Source organism: Lepidochelys kempii, chromosome 9 (genome assembly GCF_965140265.1).
Source record: "Lepidochelys kempii isolate rLepKem1 chromosome 9, rLepKem1.hap2, whole genome shotgun sequence".
In the NCBI taxonomy this organism is placed as follows: domain Eukaryota; kingdom Metazoa; phylum Chordata; order Testudines; family Cheloniidae; genus Lepidochelys; species Lepidochelys kempii.
Window position 1 is genome coordinate 85,493,091 of NC_133264.1, and position 24,882 is coordinate 85,517,972.

Sequence of the window (24,882 nt, forward strand, 5' to 3'; positions counted from 1 at the left end):
GATGCTTAATCACAAAAAAAAGGGTTAGTAGGGGAGCGAATGGACAATGCCATATACATACAAGTCCTTTGTTGTCTTGCTCTTGTACCAGCTACTATTTGCAACGGTTGCAAGGCCTTTTTTAAAGTCATATGGTCCCCAATAATGGGGATAATTCTGCTTTACAACAAAAAGTGTCTTTCAGAGGATCAAGGGGCAAATACTGAGCCTTAAGAATCTTGACAGTGTCTTGTTTCCTTGCAGTTACATTATTCTTAATTTATGAAACCATACGTTATGGGCTAAAAATGATACTCCAGCATTTTACATGTTAAAATATGTTCACAAGGAAGTTGCTAAAAGCAGTTCTGTACACTTCTGTAAAGTCAGAAATATGCTAAAACCACCATTTCTTCAAAGATAAAACTAAAACAAGATTTTTATGTAAACCCATTAATGCACCAACAAATGCTGTACAAGACTAAAGGGAAGGTAGTTTATAAAATGTTTAAGATGTACACTGTGGCTGTTTTTCCTTTTTAACACTAAATAAAACTTATCAGACAGTCTGATTACAGGAAAGCTGCCCAAGGAAGTCACTAAAATTTCTCTAGCGAATCAGAAATTTTAAAGTATTTGAGCCTATTTTTGACTGCAGGAAGTACAGAACAAGTACATTCTAGCTAATGAGAATGTAGCTCTTCAATAAATTTACAGTGAATGTATGCTGTCTGCCTGTTAATTCATTTGAATAATTTAAAATGAATCGTAAGAGGGATATAATTTAAAATGGATTTGAACAGTACTACAAAATAATCTGCTACAGGAAAAAAAGTCTTGATATTTACTTTACAGTGCAAGACAATACCTGTTCAAAACCTCTGAGGATTAACATTACTGCTTAACTATTTTAAAAAACACATACTAGTCTATCACAGGTACTGATCTAAACTGGATTTAAGACAGAAGAATTTGTTGGAAGCAAGATCTTTAAAGGCTGAGTAAACTCAATAGAATTCATCCCTATATCAAATAAAGTTTGAAACATTATGACTCACTTCAAGTTATGGGTATGTTTCCCCAGCATGTGGAGGGCCACTCTGTGCACTGGAGAATTCACTGGCTTAAAACTAATTATACAATATTTTTGGTCAACCCAGGAAGAGGGGATTAAAGCCAAAAGCCTTTAAATTCAAATTTCAATATTTAATCATTGTATGTTAGTCCAGTTTATATCTTTGCCAATACATGTCCAGAATTTTGGCTTAATACATCTGTTCCATTTGCAACATTTAATTTCACAGAAAGTTAGTGGTTACAAATTTCAAATACATGTGTCAAAAGGACTTAAAAATTCTCATTTCGTTTGACAAAAAGTATATTTCTTTTATGAAATAAGTATATTTCCCCTTACACTCTTGGCACAAAATTAACAAACAAAAAGATACCTAGAGAAAAGGGTATTATAGAATTTAAGTGCTGTATTTCAAAGGTTTGCTCTAGAAGAATTTGGCAAGATTACTAAATGACATGTTGGCATCTGTAAATTACCCTTAATGATATTATTGCTAACGTAACAGCCCCAAGACAAGACAGTCACTACTATACTGATGTAAATAACAAGGACGCTTATTTTCCTTTTATGATGACCCAGTTTAAGATTATCCCACAGTGAGATTTAAATGATATAATAGCACTTTTCCCTTTTCTTCTATTCTCCCACTAAAGTTCTGGAAACATGTTCTGAATTGTATGTATGTCAAATTATATACTTTTTTCATGTTATCATTTTTATTCTTCAGGTGTTCGAAGATATGAAAGATCAGGCTGTATTTTTTAATCCAACATTCTAAGGTATTTTTATGGAATATTTTATTCAATAAATATGAAAGTGAAACTTTAATTTTTGAAATCATTTTTGCATATGCGTAGCTAAACTGCAGTAATATTTTTCATAGATTAGATAATGGTTTGCAAGATTTTTATTGTAAAAGAAATGTATGTACATTTCTTAAGCAATACAGGATTTCTATTTTGAAAATTCAACAGAAAAACAAACTGCAGCATTAAAGAAATGTACTTAAAAGCTAACACATTTACACATTTAAAAATAATTACTTTTTTGCAATTTGTAAGGACTGGATTTGTTGAACAAGTGGCAAAAGCTATAGTCAAGGGCTGGACAATATCTTGAATATAATTCCTAGTCCGAAAAGATTTTTTTTTTTTTTTTTAAAACTGCCAAACTACTCAAACGTGGACATTTCTCCTCTTTAGTGGTCAGCAACAAGGTTTGCTAATCCCTCCAATTTGCTGCTGCTGGATGTGTCTGCAGTTCTACTGTGACATAAAGGCAACTCCTGCTAGAGCTAAGAACGACGCTGCTATGTGCACAAAAGATACTGTAAGGAAGTGCAGCTATCACTTGGAAGCTGCACATGCTATTCTGTAACATACTACTATCTTCTCCTGCTTGGAGACAGATCTCAAGCCTATGCCAAAGTCTGAATCTCTTAGTTGACAATATAACACACTGTCATAATGCCAATGGACCAGTTTTCCATTAATTGTTTTTATATATAGTTAGTTGATTCACAGCATTTAAAACTCACAGTATAAAATTTGTGAATTATAAGAAGCTATTCTAATATGAGAAAGCTGTCTGATTTCACACAATATTGGCTTTATATGATAATACAAGCATTACTCTATCAGAGTACTTTATTAGAGCATATGAAAGTTTTATTGCTCAACTTCATTTGAGTTGTGCCTTGATTACAACAGCCACACAGTTTAGGGAGAAAATAAAATAAATAGAAATATTATGCCCTCAGTCAACTTTCTACAGGCCATCTGTTGATGAATAAAGTTGCAAAGCTATTATGTAAGTAAGCCCCTCTTCAGAAGGTATAGGTCCTTAAAGTCAGATTCTTCTCGTCTTCTAAAATGACCTTTAGCTTCAAAGATTTTGGTTTTCTACTGAAGCTAGTCATACAGTCTAAAACCAATGAACAAACATGATTCCATACCATAGTGACTGTTATAAACAAGAATCCCTAAAGCATTGCAATTAGAAGTAATTTTATATTACACAGGGAAAGTGGATGCCCTGCTGAAGACTGCACTGTGAGAACACTGAATTTTCAATCTCTTCTTTTTACCAGTATTTGGTCGTCAATGTATCTTGCTGCTTTGGCTGCTCTACATAAACTGTATCTGTAAGACAGAAATTAAAGTTTAAGTCTGTTTACTCAATGCACTATTTCTACAGAATAATGAATCAATTCACGTATTTACAAGCAGAACAGTTAACTTGGTTACTTGACAACCGGGATTTATTTGGGGGGGTGAGGTAGAAGACAGTGCACTACTTATTTGGTTTCTTATGGAGAGTTATTTAAAATCACAAAACGCAAACATTTAGGGTTATGATACAAATAGATGGAGTTAAATTCACAGCTGAGCATGAATATATGTTATCCCAATGGAGCACATAAATTAATGAGAATCTTCTCCCCACATAAAATGTGGTCTTTATACATTTTATCATTCCAACTGTGGGCCCAAACCAGCAGAAGACATCAATTCATTGCCTGCTGTGTTGTGTAAGGCTGAACTCATCCAGGGAACGACTGGCTGGCTAGTCCTAGAAGCCAAACACTGCCCTCACATCTCACCTACGCCTGAAGTTTCTAGGCAAGGATTTTCACAGCAAAGTTGACCAGTAACCTGTGCTCAGTTGTTCTCCATTCATTTACCTCCTCCCTTTCTTCCCCTCCAGGCTGTAGTGCCTACAACGAGTTGCTACACAGATGAGAGTAACCCGTACAAGCATGGAAATAGATGGCTGTAGCCCTAATGAGTTCAGAATTGCAACACTGGTTGGGAAGGAAGAAAGTCCAGTTTTACTTAGCATTGTATTATTTAAGGTATCCTTTTAGATCGCAGTGTTAAATCTTTATGGCAATTTTTTTCTGAACAGCATTAAACCTTGGAGACCTATACAATATGAACAAAAGCTGGACTTGCCTTTTTTAAAGGCACACTAGGAGGTCATCGGTGTACGCTGGGATAGTTCACTGAAGTGCATTATTTTTTTTTTAATCATTCCCTTACTCCCCAAGACTGGAACTTTTCCTTAATCTTTTAAGTTCACATTGAAAAAAATAATTAAAAAAAAAAGTGTTTACCTGTGTTCCAGGGACAGGCGCAAAGGGATTAGTTGGCCGGAGACCTGGCTGTGTATAAATCATTGGCTGGGGTGCCATTAAAGGAGCAGCACCAATCTGAGGAGGTACCTGTAAGGTATAGAGAAAGACAGGGAAAGAGTTAATCAAAGAAGTATTTTAAACTCAAATTAATCTTGGAAACTTCATATTTAATATTTTGTGCTGTATGTTATATACTGGAAATCAGCACAACAGAACTAACAGGTATGTAGTCTCAGGTCTTTTAGTTGGTTTATGCTCCTTTCTTTACACAAACAAATTAGCATATTAAAACATGGCAAACAATTAAAATATACAATAACATTTACAAAAGTGTGAAAATACAGTTAACAATGAACTCCTTACCATTCCATACACAGGCACTTGAGGTGTAGTCACTGGGTAGGTCATTGGAGCAGGTACCTTTAATAGCAAGAAGAAAAATAATGCTTGAAATTATCTAAAATACAGTTCTACTAGTAACATTTAGTAAGGGACTTTACAAAATATAAAGGTATATTTTGTAAAGTACTTAAAATAGGTTACAAGTTTACAAGAAAGTAACTTACATATCCAGGATAATGTACTCCATTCTGGCATACCAAAAAGGAATAAGGACAGAAAATTATTGAAGTGGTACTGAAACCAGACAACTTAACCCAGGAATGGGTTATGATATAGTACTGAAATTTAGCTATCTCCATGCTTTTCATTGTGAATAGAATATAGTCTTTAACTAGAATGGATAAATGTACAAACAATATAATGCAGTGTGCTATAAAAGCAAAAGCAGCTAATTCAACAGGCTGTACCATGTAACTTGGATAGAATTTTTCTTTTCTAACATGCAAAGAATAACTAGTTTCAGGCTAATAACAGAGGCCATATTTGAAACCTTTATTTGCTTTTCAGACCTTAAGGAAACAGGCACAGTATAGTTATTTTAGGAGAAGAGGAGGAGAACAGAAGAGAGCAAGAAAGGCTCGATCACTCATGAAAAGCAGTGAGGAATGGAGAGGAAGGGATGCTCAAGTAGCATAAAAGATTCTTAGCCTAAAGACAGCTTCCATATGTTTTCTGCCCTACAATAAGGAACCAGGTGTCTGAAGTGAGCCCAGAGACTGAAGAGCAGGAGCAAGGGGAAGAGGAAATCAGTGCCAGGAACAACCATCTAGGGATTCATTTCTACACAGGGCTACATCCATGGTCTTGTGGTCCCATTGTGACCTAATGGGAAGTGTGCACACTATTAACAGTTGTTAAGTTATAGTGGATATTAAAATCACTACTAGAAGATTCCATCTGCATGACAGATATGAAAGAGTATGTGTTTTGTACATGGGCTTGGGGAACACACAGTAGCTCTCCAAATCCCCTTGGCCATTTGATAGGTTTTGATTGTTTTACTTACTAAAATAAACATTCTAGTTCTACTTCTTTAACCAGGGCAGCTATTTCAAGGATACAATTAGCACATTTGTATGCAAGGGTAGGAAGATATTCTGTGTTCCTAAAATGTTCAGGACAAGAATGAATAAATCCAAGAACATTTCCCATTATTGGTTCTACAACAATCAGGCTTTTGCAGATTTTAATAGATCCATAGCATCTTTCCATATCTTTTGTTGAACATCCAGAATATTGACAGGAAGTTATTACTGAGAATGACGAAGATGCTTAGAACTATTCCTTGAATTTTTGGGGGTTGCTTTATGGAATGTTTAACTCAGGACTTTCCACTTACTGTTCAGTTCTGGCATAGCTATTTTGCCTCAGCCACTGGATGATTTACAGTCCGTCACAAAGCTTGACCAGATTTAGGCTGGGCATAACAAACCATAAACCGACAAAAATTGGCATTTGCTCATCTTTCCAAGAGTATAATCTATGTATTAAAGGCAAGAGGCATAAAATACATAAACCCAAGAACATTTTCCTTAATACCCAAACCCCCCAAAACAGCTTAAGGCACACAAGTTTCAGAAGTATTTAAATAAATAAGGAACCTTGAAGATGGGAGTTAGGCCCTTTTGAAAATTTTATCCAAGACCTGGAATTGTATTTTTTCTATACAGGCTAAGTATTTCAAATACTCAATAAAAAGAACTTTAAATGATACATTAAAAACATAGAAATGTACTAAATGAAGCAGTGAACTGTCAAATCCCCCTCTCCCAATCTACCCTTGCCGCAATGTCTCTTGCATACTCTCAAGGGATTTGTTGAAACTCAGAAGTTATGTTTCTAAACCATGGATGCAACAGAAACAGATGACAAGTTTAATTAAAGATCAGTCCTAACTATTTAATTGTTCCCTTCATTTTATTAGTTTGTCTAAACAAGGAGGGATAGATATAACCTATGGGTGCTTCCCGCTCTTCGTCTATTGGTTTAACATAGTTGTAACTGAATATTTCAATTTATAATTATTTGGGATTTATTTCTGGCAGTCATATTTCCTCAGTGGTGAGTCAGCTTATTGCCATGTGAGAAACATTTCTAGTATTTATCTGAATAATTAATGCATCCTAGACAACAATAAGTTTCATTACTGAAGTGCTTTGAGATGGTTTAATAAGACAGAGTGCTATACCAAGAACTACACAAAGACGACTATAAAATGCAAAGTATTATCAGCAATGAAGTAGTTAAACAGCCCTGTTGAAGCCTGACAGGGACAAAACAAGTGGGAATGGCAATTATTACATGTGAGATGTGTCCTCTCAGGATTCAGCAGCAAGATGGACTAGGTCCCTTCTTAACAAACCTAACTATCCCGTGAGATATGTTTTACCTTAAGACAACTGTACCCTCTCCAAAAAGCAAACAAACATTGTTAATTTCTGTCCTTCTCAAAAATGAAAAACTGGAATCTAGATTTTTTTTTTTTAAATGCCCTTAAATGTAAGTTTTTCAATGGTATGCAGGCAGGCATACTAAAATCAATAGCTAATATTCCTGCAAGTCATAGAATCATAGGACTGGAAAGGACCTCGAGAGATCTAGTGAAGTCCCCTGTACTCATGACAGGATTAAAATTATCATCTAGACATCCCTAGGCATGTCTCTAACCTGTTCTTAAAAATCTCCAATGATGGAGACTGCACAACCTCCCTAGGCAATTTATTCCAGTGCTTAACCACCCTGACAGTTAGGAAGTTTTTCCTAATATGTCCAAGCTTAACTGCTCTTGCTGCAATTTAAGCCCATTGCTTCTTGTCCTATCCCTACAGGTTAAGGAGAACAATTTTTCTCCCTCTTCCTTGTCACAATGTACTTTTATGTACTTGAAAACTTGTGTTCCCTCTCAGTCTCCTCTTCTCTTTATGAACAAACCCAGTTTTTTCAATTTTACTTCAGATGTAGGGCCCTACTAATTGCATGGCTGTGAAAACCATGTCACAGACACACAAAATCAACCCTACCCTGTGCAATCTGAGCTCTCCTGCTGCTCGGAGCCCAGCTCTAACCTGCTAATGCGGCCATGCTAGAGAAAGACAGGAGTTGTCCTTCCCCTGCATGGCTGCTCTTGGTGGGTAGATCAGACCCACCTCCAGAGGAAGTGCAAAAATGAGGGTGGTATACCCTCACTTCCACGCTGCAGCAGTTCAGGAGCTGGCCTCCAGGCTTCAGTTCCCCCCCGCAACTTCCTCCTGCAGCTCTAGGTCCAGGCACGGCTTCCTCCTGCAATGGCTTCTGCCGGGCTGGGGGCTTTTGCACCTGACGGCTGAAGCTGGGGCAGCCCGGGCTCTGAAGCTTCACCACTACCCCTCCAACTGAGGATCAGGGCTCCCCCCTTCCAGCCAGAGCTCGGGGCTTCCGCCTCCGTCCTCCTGCCAGGGCTCCAGGCAGCCTGAGCTCAAAAGCTTCTTCCTCTGCGGCACATACCAGGGCTCATGGGGAACTCGTAGGAGCTTCTGCCCCTGGGGCACCCATTTTTCCTGAGGGACCCCCAAATGTGGCACCCAGAACTGGATACAATACTCCAGTTGAGGTCTTATCAGCGTGGAGTAGAGCAGAAGAATTACTTCTCATGTCTTGCTTCCAACACTCCTGCTAATACATCCCAGAATGAGGTTTGCTTTTTTTGCAACAGTGTTACACTGTTGACTCATTTAGCTTGTGATCCATTATGACCCCCCAGATCCCTTTCGGAAGTACTCCATCCTAGACAGTCATTTCCCATTTTGTATGTGTGCAACTGATTGTTCCTTCCTAATTGGAGTATTTTGCATTTGTCCTTATTGAATTTCATCGTATTTACTTCAGACAATTTCTCCAGTTTGTCCAGATCATTTTGAATTTTCATCCTATCCTCCAAAGCACTTGCAACCCCGCCCAGCTTGGTATCATCCACAAACTTTATAAGTGTACTCTTTATGCCATTATCTAAATCACTGATGAAGATATTGAATAGAGCCAGATCTAGAACTGATCCCTGATCCCAGAACAGATCCAGAACTGATCCCTTGATATGCCCTTCCAGCTTTGACTGTGAACCACTGATAACTACTCTCTGGGAATGGTTTTCCAGCCAGCTATGCACCCACCCTATAGTGGTTCCATCTAGGTTGGATTTCCTGAGTCTGTTTATGAGAAGGTCATGTGAGAGTATCAAAAGCCTTACTAAAGTCAAGATATACCACATATACCATTTCCCCTAACCACAAGGCTTGTTACCCTGTCAAATCATAGAATATCAGAGTTGGAAGGGACCTCAGGAGATCATCTGGTCCAACCCCCTGCTCAAAGCAGGCACAATTCCCAATCCCCCCCCGCCGATGGCCCCCTCAAGGATTGAACTCACAACCCTGGGTTTAGCAGGCCAATGCTCCAACCACTAAGCTATCCTCCCCCGCCCCCAAAGAAAGCTATTAGGTTGGTTTGACACAATTTGTTCTTGACAAATCCATGCTGACTGTTACTTATCACCCTATTATCTTCTAAGTTTCTGCGAATAGATGGCTTATTTATTTGCTCCATTATCTTTCCGGGTACTGAAGTTAAGCTGACTGGTCTGTAATTCCCTGGGTTGTCCTTATTTCCCTTTTTATAGATTGGCACTATATTTGCCCTTTTCCAATTCTTTGGAACCTTGCCCATCTTCCATGACTATTCAAAGAGAATCGCTAATGGCTCAGATAACTCTTAAGTCAGCAAGTTGAGTATTCCATGATGTATTTCATCAGGCCCTGGCGACAGGAAGACATCTAACTTGTCTAAATAATTTTGAACTTGTTCTTTCCCTATTTCAGCCTCTGATCCTACCTCATTTTCATTGGTATTCACTATATTAGATGTCCAATCACTACTAAACTTTTAGGTGAAAACGGAAACAAAACATCATTTACAACTTCTGTCATTTTCAGGTATTGTTTTTCCCCTTGTCATTGAGTCTTGACAAATACACTCCCCACTGGCAATTAGAAGACTTTTCCTGGTGAACAGGGAACTTGCTCACCAGTTTCTTTTGCTGCAAAGCTTTTATTTAAGAAAAGCTTCTAGTCCTTATAGACCTTTCATATATTAACAAAGGAAACCAATACAGTGGGTCTTCTTGAATCTGTAGACAATTTAAAAGAACAGAGTTTTAACTGCACAATCCTAGTCTCAGCACAACCCAAAAAACCAGGAGTTTCTGAGGCAGAGGAGAAAAAGTTGACTCCCCTTCAAGTCACTGAGTGTGGAGCTGCTCCATAGGCAATTCTCCCCCTCAATTGGAATAGCCTCTGGTACTTTTTTTAAAAAATTCGTATCAGTGGAAAAGGCAGTGTATTTACTTTCATGGTGCACAATTTGAAGTCAGAAATGGAACACCACCACTTACCATATGTGGAGCAGGAGGAATGGGGGCATGATTCCATGTAGTTGATGTGCTTGTTTTTGCCTGCCAGTTTGTTCCGCCAGTAAGTTTCTTCTCTGTAGGCTGATTCCACTGCATGTCTGACCTAAAAAGAAATTACAGAACTAAGCTTCCCCATAGAGTTAACAGGCTCTTGCATAAAAGTATAACAACTTTGACCGGAAACTGAAAAGAATTTCTATATAAGCAGATAATTAAAAATCAGAGGACATGTAAAACTGAACACTACTACAGATGAAAACTCATGTAGGCACCAGAAATTTACACAGATTCTGATATAGGAAAATCTCATTTCCACTGCTAACTTATTCCAATTGTCACTGATCTGTGTTCTTGCTCTTACGACAGTTTCCACTGCTTTTGGAGCAAGATAAGATGTAAACTTTCTAAACACCATCTAATGCAATGTAGCTCAATGGTTTTTCAGAGAGCATGTTACAGAAAATGATTTGCCAGAGCTATTTATTCAGTGGCTCACTTGTTTCAGATAATGCCTTATCTGACATTAACAAGCAAGGCTGCTCAAATCTCCAAGTCTAATTTAGATACTTAAAAGGATGCCACTGAACCAGTAGGCTACTTCATCCTCATCTTTCTTTTTTCTAAATTCACACAGTATTTTTTTTTTTTTTTTAAAAAAACAAGGACTGGATACATGACAGTTCTCCATCTTACAGTGATTTAATTAATCTTACTATCAAATGCAATTTAGAAACTGTCCATATTATGGTTGAAACCCTATTAGTCACAATTATGTTTGAACATGGTTTTTGATAACAAGATTTCCTGATCAATGTAGATGGTATTCAGAACAAAGACCTTAGTTAACCAAAGATCTTAGTGATGGATCATGTTTCTTAGTCTATAGCATGGTTTTATGACAAGGAATTATTTTAAAAAGAAAACATTACTTTTCACACTGCATAATTTTAAGAGCTTAGTCAAGAGTACAAAAAAGAAAATATCTTACTTTTTGGAAGGGGTTCCTCCAAAGCCAAGATCTGTAACAAAAAAAAGATAACCCCCCCCCAAAAAACATGTTTAATTAGCAAAATATGTTCTCTTTAATAGAGAAGGAAAAATAAGTTTAAAAAAACCCTCACACTTACTTCCTACTAAGTTAGCAAGTGATGAATCAAGGTCATTTGCTAAAATTTTTCCACTCTGCTGATTGATTAGAACGGCTCTCTGACATTGTGTCGGTACTGTTGGTTGTAATACATCCTCTAGAATAAAAACTGAAAACAGAACATAGAAACGATGTCATTAAAACAACCACATTTTGGCTGATACAGAAAACAGACAAACAAAACTTCCATTCTCCAGAAAGCACTATTCTCATATGACACTACCAGTAGTTTGGGTACAATTTTAACACGCCAAAGAGGTATTCAAGGGGTAAGCAAAATTTAGGTTTATTTTTTTTTCCCCCTTGGCATTCTGAATTCTGTGTATAATTCTAATAAAATACTAGAACATGTATGAGTTTCATCTAAAGGGTTACAGGCAGGAATCTTAGAAAGCTCCTACACTAAGATAATTTGATCTCAAAAGATACGTAAGCTGAACCATTCCTGACTTTCAGTGAAAAAAAGCTACCTGACAGAGGAGTGTTACAAAATAATCTAAAAGTGTTCTGTCACAAAAGCATGGCAACATGATACTTCCTTGGGCAAGTTACTATTAATAACTTTTGCATATAAATTGTAAAAAATAACCTCTTCATCTTTCAAGAACATATCAAGCTACTAATGACCAGCAGAAACTGTATTAAAATATTTGCGCACAGAATGTGTTATCCATTATATTACCTTTACCTGGATTTTGGAACTGTTTGCAAGAACTAAATATCATGTCTTATCCCGCAAACACAATAATCATGTTTGAGATAAACATAACATGCTTCAAACAGAACTAACAAGATGACAGCTTTTATGCAACACCACTACAATTCAACTTTAAGTGTTTAAAACAGTTTGATATATAAACTTACCCATTAACAGACATCCAGTGGGCCACAATGGACAATTGCATTTGAGAGGGAGGGGAAAAGAGAAGAGACATTACACAATGTTTTAGACGAATGAAAGCTAGTTAAGTATTCTATTTTTAAAGTAGAACTCAAACAAGCTAGCTATTATGGAAGTGATTATTTATTAAATTACCAAACCCTTGTTCAATTTATAAGTTCAGTTTTGCATTCTCAGAAGTCATCTTAAGTTTGTTAATATAAAGATAGTTTTTACCACTTGTAGTCCTGTACTCATTTGCTGTTGACTTTCCTCCAAATACAGCATCAAAATCCACATTAATTATGGAAGAAGTGGTGCTCTGAGGAGCCGAATGAAGAGGAAATCCTAAAATATAAATTTAAAAATTAGATACACAGTAAAGCCATCTGTACTGTCCAAAAAGTTACCATCAATTGCCAAAGGAAAACACACAAGTGTATGTAGGCTTATGACCACTAAATTCATCTTCATGCAAAAAAGAAAGAAAGGAAATTTAGATTTGAGAAAAGAGAATAACAAAAACCCTGAAAGTTAATTGTTACCACAGACTTGAAATTTTGTTTCAAGAATAAAAAGGAAGAATCCAGTACCTACCAAATATATAGCTAATCTGGAAACCACAATTAATACGCAAAAAGAAAAGGAGGACTTGTGGCACCTTAGAGACTAAAATTTATTTGAGCATAAGCTTTTGTGAGCTACATCCGATGAAGTGTGCTGTAGTTCACGAAAGCTTATGCTCAAATAAATCTGTTAGTCTCTAAGGTGCCACAAGTCCTCCTTTTCTTTTTGTGGATAAGGACTAACACGGCTGCTACTCTGAAACCTGTCAATTAATATGTTCATTCCTGAATTTTAAAGATTGATGTCCAAAGGAATTTTGAGAGAAAGGCAGTAAAAACCAATGAATGCAGAAATGTTCAGATACTTGAACACATCACATAGAGAAAAAAAAATAAACCAGATACTTTCAAATCTAGAAATATAATCAACATTTAAAAAATGAATATTTACTTGCATTACAAGATCTGAAACTAAAATATAATCATTTGGTTGAAATTATGGCAATCCAAAACAGTTTTTAATTAGGACTGTCAATTAATCGCGGTTAACTCACATGATTAACTAAAAAAATTAATCGCGATTAATCGCAGTTTTAATCGTACTGTTAAACGATAGACTATGAAATGAAATTTATTAAATATTTTGGATGTTCTTCTACATTTTCATATATATTGTGTTCCATGTTGTAACTGAAATCAAAGTGTATATTATTTTTATTATAAATATTTGCACCGTAAAAATGATAAAATAGTATTTTTCAATTCACCTCATACAAGTACTGTAGTGCAATCTCTTTGTCATGGAAATGCAACTTACAAATGTCGATTTTTTTTGTTACATAACTGCAATCAAAAACAAAATAATGTAAAACTTCAGAGCCTACATGTCCACTCAGTCCTACTTCTTGTTCAGCTAATCGCTAAGACAAACAAGTTTGTTTACATTTATAGGAGATAATGGTGCCTGCTTCCTATTTACAATGTCACCAGAAAATGAGAACAGGCATTTGCATGGCTCTTTTGTAGCTGGCATTGCAAGGTATTTACATGCCAGATATGCTAAACATTTGTATGCCCCTTCATGGCCACCATTCCAGAGGACATGCTTCCATGCTGATGATGCTCATTAAAAAAAATGTGTTAATTAATTTTGTGACTGAACTCCTTGGGTGAGAATTGTATGTCCCCAGCTCTGTTTTACCTGCATTCTGCCATATATTTCATGTTATTGCAGTCTCGGATGATGACCCAGCACGTTGTTCGTTTTAAGAACACTTTCACTACAGATTTCACAAAACGCAAAGAAGGTACCAATGTGAGATTTCTAAAGACAGCTACAGCACTCGACCCAAGATTTAAGAATCTGAAGTGCCTTCCAAAATCTGAGAGGGACGAGCTGTGGAGCATGTTTTCAGAAGTCTTACTTTAACACTATGATGCAGAAACTACAGAACCCAAAAGCACCAAAACAAGAAAAATCAGCCTTCTGCTGGTGGCATCTGACTCAGATAATGAAAATGAACATGCATCGGTCCACACTGATTTGGATTGTTATCAAGCAGAACCCATTAACAACATGGATGCATGTCCCCTGGAATGGTGGTTGAAGCATGAAGGGACATATGAATCTTTAGCGCATCTGGCACAAACATCTTGCAATGCTGGCTACAACAATGCCATGAAAATGACTGTTCTCACTTTCAGGTGACACTGTAAACAAGAAGCAGGCAGCATTATCTCCTGCAAATGTAAACAAACTTGTTTGTCTGAGAGACTGGCTGAACAAGAAGTAGGACTGAGTGGACTTGCAGGCTCTAAAATTTTATATTGTTTTATTTTGAATGCATTTTTTGTACATAAAATTCTACATTTTTAAGTTCAACTTTCATGATTAAGAGATTGCACTACACTACTTGTATTAGGTGAACTGAAAAATACTATTTCTTTTTTTTTTTTTTTTTACAGAGTAAATACTTGTAATCAAAAAATATAAAGTGAGCACTGTACCCTTTGTATTCTGTGTTGTAACTGAAATCAATATATTTGAAAATGTAGAAAACACCCAAAAATATTTAAATAAATGGTATTCTATTATTATTTAACAATGCTATTAACTACACAATTAAACATGATTTTTTTTTAAATCACTTGACAGACCTATTTTCAATATTAGAATGGATTGGAAACATACGAAGAGTTATGCAACCCAGTTTGCTATCACTATTGTCTCCATTTGGAAAGAAATTAGAGGAGGTTTTACCACTAAACTGTTCCACTGTTTGTTTGGAGGTAAAGGTGGAAGAGACGAAAGGGATAGTAGATTTTACAGCTTCTTCAACTGGCTTCATGTCAAAGATGTCCAGATGGGGTGGAGAACCAACACAACCATTTGAGGACGAGAAAGGACCTTTCAGATATAGCAGTAAGTAATAAAAAAAGGAAAGAAGAGAATCTAGAGTTCAAATAGCACACAGAGAAGCACAGAGATAGTGAACATTACAATATGAAAGTTTCCCAGAACTAGGGCTAAGCAAACTTATTTGAAATGAATTTCTAGCTATAAGTTTTCCCACATGGTGTTCTGCCCAACTCAGACAGTTTTACTGAAACTCATACCAGTTTCCTTGCCTCAAAGGAGAATATTTAATTCTGATGTTTTTCACATCATTCTGTTAAGAAAAAGGACATTTACTCACCTGTGAACAGAATTCCCAGAAGGCATTAACCTATGGACACACATTCCTGGGCCTCCGAACTTGGCAAATGGCACTAGGATCATTCACAACTCCACTGACTAACATACTACCAGTTTTAGTGGTGGCAACATTTCCTTATTTAAGTGTTTATAAAAACTGCATCTTGTTAGTTAACAAATTCTTCCCTCAGGTAATTCAATTACAGTTGTGCGTGTGCAAGTTGAAGTAACTTAAGTTAATGAGAGATGTGCATCCACATGGAAGGACAGAATTTGGCCCTGTGTTTTCCCAGTTAAATTTGCTTGGTTTACCATGAAGTATCAATTTTTACCATCATCAAACATTGCAAAGCCAAGTGCTGTAGCTGCAGTGGAGCAAGCTGTACTCTATTCTACTTCACACATTATCACCAAAACAGTCATCTAAATTTTAATTCCATACTGTGGTTACTATGGATCTACTAGAAGAATGCTCAAGTCCATTGTTTGCAGTAAAAGAATAAAACCAACTCTAGATTTCACATATTTCTTTTCAGAGAAATAATTTTTTTTTTAAGTTTGCAAGTTTAAATGGGAGTTTGTTAACTGTGCTCCAAATCTGTTTTCTGCCTTAACAGAACAACATTTGTAATTTCTCTAAAATACAGAATTCAATGCTTTTTAATGCATTTAAATTTAATGTCAACTCTAAGATGACCAGATTCATCTCTTATCAAGGTAAGTAGTAATATTTGGATTTCTGACAGTTAACTGAACATACAACTTAATCCTTCAACGTGAGTTTTTGTTTTAGTAAGACAACGATAACTGATGAATTCTCAGATACTAAGAATATTATCTATTCTGTTAAACTACAATAGTGACTTACCTCCCCATGCACTGCTTGCTGATGTTGCTATAGCTGGAGTACTCTGTACAGTTGGAACAAATGCAGGTTGAAGATCAAAAAGATCACTGGATAGGTTAGGCATGCTGAAAATAGAGAGAAAAAAATACGAGCTACACAAGTTAATTATAAAGCATCATTTGGTCTGTTATCCAATTTAAATTTCCTGAGCAGATTAAGCAAGAATGGAGTTTGTTTTTTGTTTTAAGTTTCTGCACACACATCCCGATTCCTAGCTAAAAATATGTCCAATATGCATTTAATGCAATTTTTAAAGTATGTGGTATGCACAAAATATTTGTTTGCTACAGCCTCAAAGATTCAATTTCATTTTACTGGACTATTAAAATTACAGAGCAAATACGTATGTTTCCAAGTTTACTTTTCTAGAAGTCATAGCGAAGGTCAAGAATGGTTCTACAGGACATAACTGTTTTTTTTTTTAAATTAAAGTGAAGCATTGCAGTTTGGTATCTAATTGAATATCAAGAAAATCTCAGAGTCAGCCATAAGATTTTGACTCTTGAGAAATATATTCTGTGAAGTTTATCTACGCCTTTCAGTTTTTCAGGCAATTAGCCAATGCAGTGTTTTACACGTGCTTAGGGAAGAAAGTGTCCCTCACCTACTGGTTGTAGGTGCTGGTGCTGCAAAGAGGTCAACAGCTGTAGTGGTATTCACACTTTTCCCTGATAAGGTGCTTGGAGATGCTGATGTAGAAGTGGAATTTGATACCACAGAAATCTCTTTTAACCGCTGCTCCTGAAAGATAAATTAAGAGAGACAAACTAATTAAAATTTAACTGTACTAGAATTTAACTCTTTAATCTTCAAAAGTACTATTTTTTAAGAAGGATTTTTAATAATAAAGGCTTGATTAACACCAATCACACATTCTTTTGGGATGCCCAAGAAACTGAAATATAGCTAGCTGAAATATTAAGGGAAAGAGGTGCTTTCTATGCTTTCTAAAGAGATTCTATTAAAACAATCTCAAAATTATGTTGAAACGTCAAGAATCTGACAAAACGAACAAATGCCAGTATGTTTAGTTTTGAACCTAGCACACCATACTTGGCTCACGCTGTTGGTCCCATAGTACATGCTTATTGTATACTGTGGCATGCATTTATACAGCACCTATCACTGCAGGATATGTATATGCTTTACTTAGCAAATGTTTGTAATGTAAGCAAAGTAAAATGAACTAACTTCTCTTGCAGGGAGGTTCCTAACCTCTGGAACATTACAAACTTTACAGGACCGATGGAAAAACCTTGTCAGTAAAATAAATATTATGGTCCAGGCCAAGCAGGTAGCCAACACTAGACAGAGGTGTATCTTTATAACCTATCCTGTATAGGGTGGAGACAAACTGATTATGAATACACTTCTCCAAAAACTTGTTTGTACTAGACATTTCTGATGACTATCTACTTTAGGTTTTTACACAGCTGTTCATCATTGTTGAATTTGACAGCGTTCAAAGTTCCTAGAAAACTTCATGTAGTCTACCCCTCTTTCCTTTTCCAGACAACAGCTCTGCTTGGGTGCATGTTTGTTTTTAAAATCCTATTTAAGTAAATGGAATTCTATGCAGGTCAATTGGCATTTTGAAAAATAAATGAGAGTTATTTGAAGAAAAAAACCCAAAAACACATTGATAGTACTAGGAGAATTCTAAAAGCCAATTGCCAGCAAAATTTTATTTCTGCATTTAAATTAAGATATCTGCTCCATATCAACAATTTAACCTGCCCCCTTCTCCCATATAAAGGGAAATCTATCCCAGTCAGCCAGCAACCAAGCCTAGACTTCAAATACAGGAAACCAGCCAACAAGTCCTACCAAACTTGATAGCAAATTCCAAGCACAGAGAAGTGCTCCTTTTTTGCCCCCAAGGTTAATTAACATCAATAAGACAGACATGTCCCAAAGATACTCATCAGCTCATTTAATCTCACCAACCACATGTCTATACTAGCCATGTCTCTCTATATTACACCACATTCCCCAGAGGGATCTGCTACAAAAATAGGATTTTGAAGGACTAATGTCCAGTTCTCCAACAATAGTGGGAGGCTGCCCCGGGGGCCTCTGAGCAAGTAACAGAGGGCAAATAAAGGAAGAGAGTCTTTAAGGAACCAAAAGAGAGAGGTGGGAAAGAAAAGAAAAAACAAGCTCATTTTCCTGAGACAGGACACTACTTTAAAAACTGTAATTTAAAAAGGACACAGATGTGCCCCGGGACTGAAAAATAAACTGTGCTGCAAGATCAACTCTTTCCCCTTTCTATATTTTCATGGACAGGGGAGTCGACTATTGTCCTGTCCACACTGCAGCATTATGAGTAGTAATATGGCTGTTGCCCCAGGATTCTTGCTTATGGGGACAGGAATCGGTTTCCTAGAGCTATACTTGCTAAATCATCCTAAATATAAAAACCTATGTGGACAACATGTATTCTGACAAAACGCAAACCCAATCAATTTTAGAAGTATAGGTGAATAAAAAGTGTTCAGATTTTAGTTATCAAGTTATGCAATCACAGTAAGAGCCACCATTTACTGGAAGCTACCATGCACATTTAGGGGAAATCCTGGTCCCACTGAAGTCAGTGGAAGTTTCCACTGACTTCAATGGGGCCAGGATTCCACACACAAAATATTTAAGCATCGGGTCTTGGAACACCAATCCTTAAAAGATAGAATACCTTAAGTGCTTGCAGTCTAGCTTGTTCTTCCTCCAAAGCTTGCTGTTTCTCTTTCTCATCCATTTTGCTAAATGACATTCCTGTGTTGGCAAGTGTGGAAACAGCACTGGATAGGGTGCTTGCTCTAAAATAAAGTTTCATCAGAGAATGATTTTTTTAAATTGTGACCTTTCATTTGCATCCAAAAGGCACCTGAAATGCTTCATAGATAGTATGCTATTTGTCTCTGGACTCAGCACTAAATACAATCACCTTTTGGTGAGGAAAAACAGCAAAACACATAATACTATACATTTTGGGGCAAGGGTAGAGAAGGGGACAAGTGTAGAATTAATTGTTCTTCCATAGTTTCAGCTGAAGAGATATCAGATCAATAATCAGGTACAGAATTTCATATAGATGTTTGTGATTCTGCCACACAATTTATGTACCTGTCGTAAATATGATATTTTAAATAAGTGGAACAAAATTCCAAATGGCATACATAAACAGGTATGTGTTAGTATTTTATACTGACATGGGAAACAGCACTTTTAAATCTGTAAGGATCTATCTAGCTCACATGCATGCACACACACTTGATGCTGTAGAGCCAAATCCTCCCAGCTACTTGTTAAAAACTGATGTAAGAGGCTCAAGTGATGACTCTGCCGCAATGCAGAAGCGTGGTTTTCTGCTAAATATGCACATTTACGTTGATTTCATCTCTCAAAAAAGGGGTATGCCAAAAAAGGGTGTTTTGTCCAACTATCACAAACACTGATTGTACATATTGTTGCATATTTTGGTGAAGGAACTAAAACAATACCCAGCTCTTCCTCACCTCATCGTTCAAGTGACAATACATCTTTCACTAGGAAGAATAAATGGACTTGCCATCATCCCATCCAAAAAGCACACCTTGGTAAGGAGCCAAATGGGGACAGTGGTATGAAACACCATAACATGCCCCATTTTAAGGTGGGAAGGTAGTCAGCCATTCAAAATTCTATTAGCATGATTTTTCTGCCATATATGTAGCAAGTATGGCTTGCCTATCTGTGCAGCAAAAGCAACATGGCATTCCTGATTAGTGGCTGTTCTATGAAGGCTGGTTACCGGGGATTAGCACAGTAAAAGTTGGTGACATAGGCCAAAAGTGCTAATATCTTCAACAGATTGGGTCTAATAACTTGCTGCTTGGACTGGGAAGTGTATCCCATGATGGGGTCCTTATATTTCTTAATTATCATGATGGATACTATACAGAAGGAGTATTGCCAGGTCCTGAACCAGTCTTATCTAATACTCAACAAGAAGGACAATGATTGTGATGTCATGAATAAATATTACTTAACACTTAGCATTTTGCATGCTCAAAGCACTGTACAAATATTAGGTAGTCACAATACCCTGTAAGATACGACTGCTGATTTTGCAAGTTGCAAAGTAACGTGTTCAAGGCTATAGAACAAGTCAGTGGCAGAATTTGGATTAGAGCTCAGGACATCTTGATTCCTGTTCTCTCCAAATTCAAGAAAAAAAGAAGGGAAGAAAAAAAATAGAATTAAGGGATGTTACAGATCAAATAAGAAAAGACTCCTTACCTGTGTTTAACACCCCTTAAAGACTACTGAAATTAAAAATCTTTACAAATCTATTTTTGTTCTTCATTCATCATGAACAATTAAAACAGAATAATCTGCTTCAGTTTCTGATTCTGCACATTAAGACAATTCCACAGGGTTTCTGCTGCCAACATTGAGGAGGAACATTCAAAAACTCCAAGGTGGTGGTGGTTTTTTTAATTGAAAAAATATGTATCTAATTTTCCTAATATTGGGTTTCTAAACAAAACTACATGAAACTCCTTAGGATACTAGGAAATATTTCACCACCCACTATAAGTTTCTCTGAAGAAATTTTCAGTACCAAGCATAAAGGAAGTAACAGTTCAGAAACCTCTAAGAACTTATTTTAAGCAACCACAATGCCACAAGAGAGCAAAATAAATAAGTACGGTAGTAGGGTAATCCATATTTTGGGGTTAAGGAATTTACACAGTAACGTTAATTGACACAACTAATACATCTTTAGAAGAACTTTTATTCTGCAATATACACACCAGAGAGTAAGCATTGAAGGCATATGTGTACTTTAAAAGCCAGTTAAATTCTTAAAAAGAAAAGGAGTACTTGTGGCACCTTAGAGATTAACAAATTTATTAGAGCATAAGCTTTCGTGAGCTACAGCTCACTTCATCGGATGCATTCAGTGGAAAAACTCTTGTGACTTGTCAGACTACTTTAACAGATAAGGTAAAAATATTTTGAGGAAAGCTACTACATGTGGCCTCAGCTCAGCACTTCGCTATTACAGTTGTATGTGTTAAAATGCACAGTTTAACAAGGAGTTTGGTGACACAAAGATAAGCATGTAGGTGAAGTCATGTGTTTTTGTCACTAGATAAGAACATTTAATGTACATTCAAGTGATATCCTCTAACAGAATAACACTATTAATAAAAAACTTTTAGTCTATGCTTTCCACACTTACTAGAAAAGGAAAACAAATGGTTTCCTTTCACTTACTTAGAGTATCTCAAGGAAGACCTCAAACTTACCAATGCTCAAAATACCTCAATACAAAGAGAATTAAAATTTAAGACATCTTTGTGATCCACCTGATGCTTACCTGCTGGCAGCTGAGACTTCTTTTGTTTTTTTCCCCTCTAGAGAAGCCAAATGCTGCTCCAATGCCTCAAGCAAGCTGCTGGGTGCCTAAAGTTAAAGTTCTTGTAAAACATCTGCTTGATAACAATGCATTATCATCATCTTGTGTACAGATTAACTCCCCCATCCACCAACTAAACAATTATGCATTTCTTTTTAGATCATGCAAATCGAGTTCAAGTGTAAGATTCATTTTTTGGCAATATCCCCTTTTCAATCAAAATATGCAAACATGATCACTAAACGCTGGTCTACGAAAAGAGAAAAGTTCCCCCAAACTGGGCATGTGTATAGAAGCAAAGATTGGAATTTTCTGGCAACAGCATTAGTTGTGCTAAGCACTTGAGTAACAAGGCAGGTCAGTTAATTATACTCAGCTCTAATTACCACTCCCCAAAACTGTGAGAGCACTTACAGAAAGTGTTAATTCTCTAGCGACAGTAGCAAAAAGGCAGGATATACTTTAATTTGTCTGAAATCCATAAACAAATTTAAATCAGATGATGAATCCTTACAACCAAAAGCCCCCAGTGTGAGCAAATGCAATTATCTCAGTACAGTGCGGAACTAACTACCTTTCAGAAACTAAAGTAAGATCCACTTAACCACTTTACTGGTAGCATCAAAATAGTTTTACTGCACTCACACTAACAGACTATTAATTGCTATTCCTTTACCACTGATCATATCTTTATGGAAAGTTAACATTCACTCCCTCTTTTCTCAGATCCATCTGTGAACTAAATCAACACATGAAACCAGCAGTTCTTATAATCTAGACATGAAAACTGACCATATGGTGATGCTTTTGTCCTGATTGAAAACTATTATACATGAAATGTTCTTAATTTTTTTTTTTAAAAGTAGACTTCTTCAGCATTCTACTATCCCTAGAAAAAAGCTAGGTTTTAAAATTCCATAGAACAGACATTTTAAAAAAGTGAAATAGCTCAACAGTAGACATCAGTAAATGTGTTTAAAATACCGCAAATAAATTTACAAAGTCTTTCTATATCTGGAAACCTTAATCTCTCTCTGAAGTGCTTAAGATTGAGTGAATGAGGCATCTGAACTACTGACAAATGGATGAGCAGAAGCAAGAAGCTAATAAAGTAGAAGAATAAACCACTTCAAACCCAGTGCTGATTTGGTTTTTAGTAAGATGTAGGAAAAAGTAGCCAGCCACTGATTAAAAGCCTTGTCTTTTGACATTTCCCCTCAGCACTGACTGAGACACAGTTTAACACCTTTAACAATGTTTCAGATGATCCTATTTGTGGCTAGGTAGGATCCTAGCCTTTTTGAACACCTCCTTGAAAATAAACCTGCCTTTAAGGGCAGGGCTGCTAGTCTGGCTTTGGAGAGAGCATTTTCTCTCCACTGTTTTACCTGTAGGACTCTCTACTGTCAATGCAGCCACAGTTCCATATATTGGCCGGATTATAATAGACATAGACTCTCATAAACAAGAGAGCAAGTCCAGAAATGGGGGTTTCTTGGCCAGTTACAAGTCCTCATCTTTGGTCTCTAGAGATTTGATGGCCACTTCCACAGCTGCCTATGAAGTATATACCAATAAATCGTTGAGAGGAACTAACAAGTGTCTAGACTGGTACAGAAGATAGACAGAACATGTTTCTGATGGTCCACTTAGACCAGGCAAAGAGAAATAAACTATTTCAAGTTTCAGAGTAGCAGCCGTGTTGGTCTGTAGCTGCAAAAAGAAAAGGAGTACTTGTGGCACCTTAGAGACTAAAATTTATTTGAGCATAAGCATAAACTATTTCAAGAAATCCAGATTTCTAAAATGGTGTTAATACAATCTATATTCATCATAGAAAGCAGGTTTTACTCATGTTGCCTGAACATGATTTTTAAAGGCAGGTTTACCTACAGGACAGGATTTCCATAGAAATACTTTGTAAAGAAAGTCTTCTTGTAACTGCTTTGTTTGATTTTCCTTCTGCCTGTTTACTGGTAGGTGTGCTGCTGTTCTCTTTTGACCTAATACCATGTTAGTATCGGATTCTCTAAATAGAAATTAGCAGTTGTATAGCATCCTCCCCCTCCTCCCACAAATTCCCGCCACCCTCACAATGGAAGATGCCCTTCTAAGAAAAACAGATGAAACCCACACCCCCTACAGATGTCCCTCTGGAAGTCTACCAGACATGCTAAACACACATACTGGTGGTAGGGGATTTGAGCATCAGAAACATAAGCAAGTGCAAACACCTACAAGGTGTTAGACTATTTGATATCACAATTCATTATGACAGTCTTTTAGAAGGAATCACCTACAGTGATGGATCATTTTGATACAGGACAGCTAAGGTTAACGTGGCAAAAAAGTAATATTGAAAATCTGGTAGAACCGTATAATACAATCATGGAAAAAAGCCTTGCTGAAATGGTAGCAAGGTTAAAAGTATTCTTCCTGCTATCGTTTTGTACTAGAAAGGACACACTGAGAATGAACATACAATTGGTTAAAACTAAGTTTTGGAAAAGCAGGCAAGTGCTGAGGAACATACAATTGAACTATTCTCTTTGGGACAACAGATGCACATATGAAACTGTCTCACAGTAGGGCTAAGACAATGATGGGTACATGGTGGGGTGGGGTAGGAGTAGCAATCCTTAAATTTCAGCGAAGAGAGAGGAATACATCCATTACAAATAAAATCTACAATATACCTGTGGAAGTAGCCTAAAGCAAAATGTGAGAGTTGGAATATCTGGTACTGGGAAACAACCAAGACATCTGGCATTTCCAAAATATACTGGAAGAAGAAAACCCAATTTTCTGCCAGAGTGGTGTTTTAGCCAAAGTGAAAGGTGTAGAGATGTGGGGGAAGAGGGGAGAAAGGGACAGAATAAAATATTCTATTTAGACTATCAAAAGAAAATTATGAGTACAGGTGACCACAACACAGAACATATGGGGGTAGGATTCCTGCCTCCCAAACAGATAAATGAGGATAAAATTGAAATGTTATTGCAGATCAGGGAGGCAATAAGATTTACTAGAAAAGTAATAACGGTCGAGTTCAGCTTCCAAAATATAAATGGTTAAAAGTTTCTTATGGACATTGCTGGGAAAAGATACCCGGGGTGCCTATCTCAGAACAAGAAAGAGTAAGAACAACATGGTCAAACAGCAGGTATAAGAATTGGAGACAAAGACACAAAATATCAAAAAGTGGTAGAGCAGAACTTCAGTGGGTAAAATGTAGATTAAAGGCCAAAATT

General features: G+C 36.6%; 1 protein-coding gene across 5 annotated transcripts in view; it reads right to left on the minus strand.

Moving 5' to 3' along the window:
- Positions 1-1,170: 1,170 nt before the first annotated feature.
- LOC140917763 (phosphatidylinositol-binding clathrin assembly protein-like) overlaps positions 1,171-24,882 on the minus strand; it is a 45,189-nt gene continuing 21,477 nt past the window's right edge. The window contains exons 9-21 of one of the 5 annotated variants that reach the window (XM_073361251.1): positions 21,593-21,678; positions 18,920-19,043; positions 16,832-16,968; positions 16,189-16,292; positions 14,886-15,032; positions 12,297-12,407; positions 11,160-11,276; positions 11,021-11,051; positions 10,015-10,135; positions 4,757-4,780; positions 4,554-4,610; positions 4,170-4,277; positions 1,171-3,195 (exon numbers count right to left, since the gene is read on the minus strand). In XM_073361251.1, coding sequence (XP_073217352.1) covers positions 3,181-3,195; positions 4,170-4,277; positions 4,554-4,610; positions 4,757-4,780; positions 10,015-10,135; positions 11,021-11,051; positions 11,160-11,276; positions 12,297-12,407; positions 14,886-15,032; positions 16,189-16,292; positions 16,832-16,968; positions 18,920-19,043; positions 21,593-21,678 — 1,182 coding nt within the window. In that variant the 3' untranslated portion in view covers positions 1,171-3,180. Of the gene's footprint in view, positions 3,196-4,169; positions 4,278-4,553; positions 4,611-4,756; positions 4,781-10,014; positions 10,136-11,020; positions 11,052-11,159; positions 11,277-12,296; positions 12,408-14,885; positions 15,078-16,188; positions 16,293-16,831; positions 16,969-18,919; positions 19,044-21,592; positions 21,679-24,882 lie in introns of all 5 variants that reach the window. The other 4 variants (XM_073361249.1, XM_073361252.1, XM_073361250.1 and 1 more) reach the window with 4 other exon arrangements.